Genomic DNA, 8,829 nt, shown 5'->3' with positions numbered 1-8,829 from the left:
CAATCCCCTACAATGCCATTATGTGACTCCCACTCATCAACAAAATTAAAGCCGCAATCTTCCCTCATCAACTTTTGTTGCAATTTGAGCAAGACAACGTACAAGTTGGCATTCTTAAGAGAGACCAGGTAATGACCCGCCAATGCCTTATCAACACCATGAAGCGAGAAACTTCCGTCATCCCGTCCAAAAGAGAAAGGGAAGAGAAGTCTCCATCCGTCATGAGTGTAAATCTGGACAACCCAAACACACACGCAAGACCTCACCTGGTTGAACGATATGAGGAAGTAGCTGTGTTTGAGGGGAAATTGATCAGGAAATGAAAAGACCTTCCAGAGACGGTAAAACAAGATATCCTGGCTACCGTCGCCGAGTTCCACGACATTTTTGCTTTTTCTACGGAAGAGATGCCTGGCATACTGCCGACCGTTATGTGCCACAAACTTGATATAAAACCAGGCTAAAACCTGTAAAACAGAAGCTGCGACATCAAGGGAAAGAGCGAATTGAGGCCGCCACAGAAGAAGTGGAAAACTTGTTGAAAGCACGATTCATCCGGGAATGCAAATACTCTGATAGGCTCTCCAACGTTGTCTTCGTCAAAAAGTCAAATGGGAAGTGGAGGATGTGCGTTGACTTCAAGGACCTAAACAAGTAATGCCCGAAAGACGATTATCCCCTCCCCAAAATAGATTGCCTAGTGGACTCCACGGAAGGCCACGCCCTTTTGAGCTTCATAGACGCTAACGCGGGTTACCATCAAATCCCTTTAGCCACAAAAGACCAGCCGCACACAACATTCATTACAAGTGTCGGGGTATACTGCTACAAGTTCATGCCCTTTGGGTTAAAAAATGCTGGAGCCACTTATCAGAGAATGGTCAACAAGTTGTTCTAGTCTCAGATAGGCCGAAACTTGAAGGTATATGTGGACGAAATGATCACAAAAAGCAAGCAGGCGTCTAAACATGCCGCGGACTTACGCGAAAAATTCATAACCCTCCAAAAACACCAAATGCGACTTAATCCTGACAAGTGTGTGTTTGGGGTCACCGGAGGGAAGTGCCTCGGTTTTCTTGTGGACGAGAGAGGTATAGAAGCAAACCCCGATATGATTCGTGCGATTCGAGATATGAAGTCCCCTACATCCGTGAAAAAAGTTCAAAAACTAACAGGGTGTGTGGCCGCTTTAGGGAGATTTTTGTCCAAATCAGCAGACAAATGTTCGCCCTTCTTTAAAACCCTCAAACAAAGTAAGTTCGAGTGGACAAGCGAAGCTGAGGAATCCTTCAGCCAGTTGAAAGAACACCTGTCCTCCCTACCAAAACTAGCTTCACCTATCAACAGAGAAAAGCTAGTTTCATATGTCTTGGTCCCAGAATACTCCCTGTCAGGAGTACTAGTCGCTGAAAGAGAAAAGAAACAACTCCCCGTAGACTACGTAAGCCATGCCTTCCGAGGCTCGGAGGGAAACTATAGCGAGATGGAGAAGGTTTTATTCGCAGTTGTGATGGCAAGAAGGAAACTGAAACCTTACTTCCAATCACATTAGATCATAGTCAGAACCAGTCAACCTTAAATAAGATTCTGGAAGGAAAATACAAATCAAGCCGCGTCACCGACTGGCCCAACCAGCTAGCAGATTTTGGTATTGAGTATGAGCCATGAACAACAATCAAAGCTCAAGCGCTGGCTGATTTCATTGCCGAAAGCACTATTCCTCATCAACTCGAAGCCAACCAAGAAAGGAAGTTATATGTAGACGGGTCAGATTCGAATTTGCGGCCTCTAACAATGAAGCAGAGTATGAAGCACTACTCTTGGGGCTTAAAATCTGCTATGAAGCAGGGGATAAACGGAGAATTCGAAGCCAAAAATGATAGCATGAAGATGTATTTGCAGCAAGTAAGAGAATTTGTCAAGAAATTTGACAAATTCACATTGGTTCACATCCCAAGATCCCAAAATGCACAAGCCGACTCCCTGGAAAAACTTGTCAGTTCAACTGAAACATCCGCGGCTCGTGATATCATCTGCGAGGTGCTTCCTAACCCTAGTATTAACTTCATGGTCACTACCATCGATAGGTCAGAGACGTGGATGGAACCCTACATCAGACACTTGCAAAATCAAACACTCCCCCAAGATGAAAGTCAAGCAAAAGTACTCCAAACGAAGGCCAAATGGTTCGAACTCCACAAAGGAACGCTCTACAAAAAATCATACACACATCCCCTTCTTAAGTGTGTTTCCTCTGAAGAAGAAAACTACATCCTTTGCGAAATACGAAGGTGGATGCGGAATACACCAAGGTGCACGAACTGTCATTGGCAAGGTCCTTAGAAGCAGATACTACTGGCCGTCCCTTAGGAGCGATGCCGAAATACTAATCAAACGTTGTCCCTAATACTACCTTTCAGCTATCTAAGCCGTCTTGCCCTTTGACAAATGGGGTATAGATCTCCTTGGCCCCTTCCCACCTTCGAAGGGACAACAAAAGTTCATTATCGTGGCCAAAGATTACTTCACCAAGTATGTTGAAGCCGAGGACCTTAGCTCCATCACAGAAAAACAAGTCTGTCAGTTCCCATGGCGAAATATCATCACGAGATATGGCATCCCTCGCGTAATAATTACAGACAATGGAAGACAATTCGTCAGTAAGAACACAATAGAGCACTACGACAGGTTCAACATTCAAATCCGATTCAGTTTAGTATCTCAACCTCAAACCAATGGCCAAGTCGAATCGACAAACAAAGAAATTCTGAATGGCATTAAAAAGAAAATAGAAGGGGCAAAAGGAACTTGGGATGAAGAACTACCCGGCATTCTGTGGGCAAGTAGAACAACAATTAAAGAAGCGACAGAACATACCCCCTTTTCCCTGGTATACGGGTCTAAAGCCATACTTCCTGTAGAAATCGGTATACCCTCCACAAGAGTCACCTATTACTCACATAATGAGAACGATAAAAAAAAAAGAACAAATTTGGATTTGCTACCAGAAATAAGGGGAAATGCACTGTTAAGATCGGTAGCCCAAAAACAGTAGATGATTCGCAACTTCAATCGTCATGTCAAAACCAGACGTATTCAAGTTGGCGACTTCGTCCTCCGCAAAATCGAAGCTATAAGCAAAATATCAGAGAAAGGAAAGCTGGGAGCCAACTGGAATGGCCCATTCAAAGTTATCCGCGCCATCAAACCAGGGACGTTCGAATTAGAAAACATGAAGGGGAAGAATTTACCCCGCCCATGGAATGGGGATCACTTAAATAAATACTTCATTTAACAAGATTTGCAAGAGGTCACAGATAAAACAAGGCAAAGAAACTTACAATCAGTATCAACAATCTATAGTCTCATTTAAGTATCAGTCAAATCGTGTTATCATTTTCGTTTTCAATTAGCATTATCATTTTCGTTTTTTATTATAATTTCAATATCAATATAGCAGAAGTTTCAACATCTCCAGACATTATCCAACTTCAAGTCAACATTTACAATTATTCGGTGCTATATTCTACCTTCTCATAATCATCTAGTTTTCAGATGTAAAGTTGTCGGACATACTCAACATCCACTAAACTTCCTTATTGCAAATCTTGTTAAAAGCAGTGTTTTCTATAAACACTAAAGAAATCAGTGACGTCTATAAGTCGAACCCCTTGAAAGGGGTCCCATGATCAAATTAATTTAAGTAATCTTTTTAAAATCAATGTTTTCCATAAATCTGACAGAAATCAGTGACCTCCGTAAGTCGGACCCCTTAATGGGGGTCCAATGATCAAATTTATCCAAGTAATTTTGAAATCAGTGTTTTCTACTTGGTTGGCGAGAATCAGTGGCCTGTAAGTCGGACATCTAAAGGAGGATTTATAATGATATTCAAAGCATTCCGAATATATCCACGGCAGAATGTCACAAGATTATCCGACATAAATATTTAAACTATTATACAGTCATCGTTCAAATTATAATTCTGAGTATTCAAACCCCAAAAATACCCGGCCATACATCGGCCACTACAAAGTTCAAATTACAATTTTGAATGCTCAAGCATCGTTCAAAAATGCGTCGACGTCTTCCTCAGGTTCGTGATGCAGCGGTTTTGGAGACCTGACCCCTCCCTCGTCGAGACTCGGAGTGAAGCTTACGAAATCTTCAATATTAAACGGCTCCACTTCGATCTAAGAAAATTCCTTGGAACAGCCCTGGAGGTTTTTTCCTTCATCGATTATTAGATTAGAGAGGTCCAAGCACAAACTCTCCAGCTTAGAAAGCGCCAAGCTCTCAGGGATTTCTGGGGCTGAAGGAGGAGATAGGGTTAGTTTGTCTAAGTCAAGGCACAATGCCTCCTTCTCAGCTTCCCCATCAACTTTCTCCGACCAAGCCCTCTCCTCCTCTGCGTCCCAACTCGGATCAACTAATACCGCTGACTCCCGTTCCAAAGCGGAAGCCAGGTTGCTCAATGCTTCGTCTCCCTTTTGATTAGCCATTTAATGGAGAGAATCGAAGTTGACACCTAATTTCGTGGTAGCTAGACGGTATTTTTCATTACTGATCATGGAGCTGGCGTCCATCATCTCTGCCGTCAGATCTCTAAGAAACTTGACGCTTCAGGCTCATCCGACGTCAACCAATCCCTGGCTATCCTGGCCCGTCTCTTCGAGCAGAGCTTATAAACTTTAGCCACGGATAATAAGATCTTAAATTTATTCAGATCGTTCGACAGCTGCTTTACAAGAGACTGATTTTGATAAACTAGCTTGGCGTGAATATCCATCAGGCGCCCCGTCTCATGACCAAGGGTGGCAGACATATTAGAGGCCGCGTCCAGGCTTCCAATGGTCTCCTCCAGCTGCTTCTTAGCCCTCTCTCGCCATTGTTCAGTTCTAACTAAGCGCTCCTTCAATTCAGCGCACTTGGAAAGTTTTTCCTTTAAGCTCGGCAGTTCACCAAGATCTTTTCCAAGCATCCTTAGCTCGTCGTTCTACTCATCGCAACGGGAGGTTAAGGCCGCTAGGGTCTCTTTATCTGCGGCACTTTGGCGGCTTAAGCTCAGCTCGAAAGACAACCTTAGAAAAGTCTACAAAATAACGAAAGATGTAACTCCATGCGCTGCTGATTAAAGGCGAAAAGACAAGTTGGTAATATTACCTCAGCCGCGGAAGCCTGGAACTGGCGCACTCTGTTGCTGGGAGGTAAGGACTCTAGGTGATTGACGTCCACTTTGTTTATCAAGTTCGAGGTCGCCCTGTTAAATTGGGTTATCATGCCCTTGTGCCCCAAATCAGTAAAAAGGGCGTCGTGTCAGAAAGGCAAGACTTCCCGGCGACGATACACATCTCCGACGTGCAACTCAGGGGCCGCAACTAACTCTCCTACCTTCTCCTTACCCTTACCGGAGACAGACTTCACTTTTCCCTGAGGGGTAGACACCTCCCCCTCTACTGACCTGACCTGTATAGGCACAACAGTTCTGATAGTGTCCACGGAAGCTTTCTTCGTGGCACTCTCTGCGTCGGAAGAAGAATCTCTCTTCCTCTTCCTCTCTTTCTTCTCTTCCTTCTCCTTTTTCTCCTTCTCTTCCTTCTTTGTTGAAGGAACCACCCTCTTAGATTCATCGGGAATATGAACCCTCCTGCTCTCCTCAAGAAGCCTCAGAGCCTCTCCCTTGCTAGGCACCTCATCCAGCCCCTTTTCGGCCGTCACCGAATCCTACGAAAGAGAAAAAGTTAGAGAATTCTCTATGGTTCACTAAAAAATATCAATATATACCTTGGGAGGAAGAGGCAAGGGCTTTTCCGCGGCCCTTTGGTTGGCCCCATGAGCAAATCTCATAATGGTAAGCTTCTTCATTAGATCCACGTTCTTAGTCTTTAGGTTCTCCTTGGCAACGCCTGAAAAATCACAAGTTAGAAACGAGTAAACGTATGATAAAAAAGGCAAGAACTGGCGGCCCTTACTTCGATCTATGGCTAAACTAATTCCGAATGTTGAGAGGAGATTCTCATTCTCCAACTCAGAACGAGCGGGTTTCCAATTGAGCTGAACGTTCATGGGTTTCCTTCCCAGTTGCACGTCCATGTTCGCATATTCTATTATTACCGCGTAAATGAATGAGCACTGCGGGATTCCTTTGTTAAAACCCGAAAGATTGGGTTTGATATCAAAAGAGGTTTTGATATTCCACCCTCTAGAACTGTATAAATAAGCAAACTTAGTCCTATATCCCTTCTGATTGTCAGGGAGGTCGTGAACTATCTTCAGCCCACGACGATGAGTAAAGGTAATCCATCCATAACCGTACGATTGAGAATTACATAGGCGAGCCCTAAAAATGTATCTAAAGGCGGTGAGTGTTGGAGGCACGGCCAAAACTTTACAGAGTATCAAAAACGCCACCAAACAACCCCACGCATTGGGGTATAATTCTGGTACAGAAATATTTAAAAGATCTAACACTTCCCTAAAAAAAGGATGAAGGGGAAATCTAAGCCGCAACTCAAAAGAAGGAAGATATACAACTATACAGTGCGGTGGGGGAAACCTAACGGTGTCATAATTCCCCGGAATGATTATGTTGTAATCATCTTTCAACCCCCACTATAGAGAGATAGCATTCCGTTGTTTGTCCAAGTCCCTCTTGGTTTGTAAATCAATGAAATAATGAAGGGGCCCACCGTCCAGAATATAAAATGGAGGAGGCACCGGCGCCGCACTTTCTCTTCCAGAAGACTCGACTGATTATTCAATCTTTTCCATATCTACATACAATAACCCTTCTAGGTCAGGATTTATTCTGGGCAAGTAATTTGGGAAGAAAGCAAAGCTCACCTCCCAAGGAGCAGATTTTATCATCTCCGGTGTATATATAGGGGATATAGATGATTCGTCCCTAGCCTTTATTGATTCATAATGAGGGGTGATTCTCACTGAACTGCTATCACCCGAATCATCTACCAACAATCTATCCTTATCAGAGTGTTTACATACAACTAAAGAGGCGAAGTTTGTCGGGTTAGTAGGGTTGATGTCTGTGTTAGTTATCGCTCATTTGTAGCCGAGACATCCATATTAACCGTTGTCAGAATAAAGAAGCAAGCGAAACTTGTAAAGCATAAAGACTAGTTTCATAAACAAATTCAAAGCCTTAAACTAACAAATTCAAGAACACGAAGAACAGCTCGAAGAAATTCAAAAATTTGAGGAAAATTCGAATACCTTGTTCGAAGAAAATGTGAAGATCTGTCAAAAAATTTGAAGATCCGTCAGAAAACTTGAAGATCTGTCAGAAAAACATTGAAGATCTTCGAAAATTTTGTCAGAGTTTGAAGGATGGTTGATGATTGTCAGAGCGTATTTCTCTACTTTTTCTCACTACTATAAATATCAAAGAAATGAAGGAAATATTAATGGTAGTTAGTTGAGAGGGAACAGTTCCAAAACCCCCATTTATTACAAAAATAAACGCTTGAAAACCTCATTCACACCGGAATACCCTAAAACGAGAAGTGGAACACAAAATGATACCGGGAAGTCGATAAGTTGGACCCCCAATGTGGGGGGGGGGGGGGGGGGGGGGGGGGGGGGGGGGATGTGGATAATTTTTTCTAAGTATCTGTCATTTAGAGTACCCGGGGAGTCAACAAGTCGGACCCCCAAGGTGTGTGAAGATGTTAATAATTTCTCTAAGTTACCAGGCTTCCTCACGAAACCGTAGGGTCGAAAAGTCGGACCCCAATTTAGATCCCAAAAGTTAAAGAATGTTGGGATAATTTTAAGTATGGGAGGATTGCTCATTTTACCGTCTGACTTATGGACAAGACGGATTTGTTGCTGTGTCACCCGTGTTAGCCGCGGAAAAAGTTGGAGTCGCGTCACCTTCCTCAATGTTACAAAGACCAACATGACCAACTTATAAATTTTCTAAGTTGCAATGAATCCACGGTCATTCTGGAAGATGTCCGTGTCATCGATAAGTCGGACTCCCAGGTGGCCCCACAATAATTTTGCGAAATATTCTAAGTAGGGAAGAATTATCCAAGTATGAGGAACAACCGAGACAAGTGAATGCCGCGGAACAAGAAGGCCACCCATGTTGGGGCTCATTAGTTTTAATTCGAATTGTCCATATTAACAAAGACGCGGACCGATGGCACACATTCCGCGTCATAGAAAAATATGGGGTTCGTTAAGACGAGAAATTACTCTAAGTATTTTATCATTCCGTGATACCGATAAATCGGACTCCTTTTGAGTCCCTCAGTGAAAATTGAAGAAATCAAAGTATAAGTCCAAGCCGCGTCATCAACTGCTCATGATTTTAGTTATTCGGACTCCAAGGCGTATGCAATTAAACCAATTTTCATCCGCGGCATGTAATCCTCTTGAGAATCCTCGGCACATAATACGAAAATATAAAGTAAAATAAAGAAATAAAATAGTGGCATTTTATCCTTGAAGTAGACAAGTCGGACCCCCTTTATGGCTATCCAATTCCAAAAATATTCTAAGTTATGGTAATTCCGCGGCACTGGGGTACTAGTGTAATATGAGCTGGAAAATATCATAATATAGGAAATCAGCGTGAAAGGATATACGATGGTAGGGTTGTCTGAGTTGGTTAGAGTACCCTTGTCATGCTTCCTTGGTCACGGTATCGAACATCCGCATCTCCATTTTGTTGCTAAATAACTCAGCTGGTTGGGGCTACTTCACCGTATATAGCAAGCCACGGCTCGATTCCCCTTGTTTGCTCTCCGCTTGGACTTGGTATGCCTTACATGATTATTTTGAAAATGTCGTAACTTTTTCGTTACA

At 43.0% G+C, this 8,829-nt stretch overlaps 1 protein-coding gene across 1 annotated transcript; it reads left to right on the top strand.

Annotated features, from left to right (window-relative positions):
- The first annotated feature begins 1,794 nt into the window (after window positions 1-1,794).
- Window positions 1,795-3,055, top strand: LOC130812803 (uncharacterized). The gene is made up of 2 exons (XM_057678410.1): window positions 1,795-2,335; window positions 2,460-3,055. Exons 1-2 carry the CDS (start codon window positions 1,795-1,797, stop codon window positions 3,053-3,055), a joined length of 1,137 nt encoding a protein of 378 aa, XP_057534393.1.
- Window positions 3,056-8,829: the final 5,774 nt, after the last annotated feature.

Source organism: Amaranthus tricolor, chromosome 5, assembly GCF_026212465.1.
Source record: "Amaranthus tricolor cultivar Red isolate AtriRed21 chromosome 5, ASM2621246v1, whole genome shotgun sequence".
Taxonomy (NCBI): Eukaryota; Viridiplantae; Streptophyta; class Magnoliopsida; order Caryophyllales; family Amaranthaceae; genus Amaranthus; species Amaranthus tricolor.
This window is presented reverse-complemented; position numbering and strand designations above follow the sequence as displayed.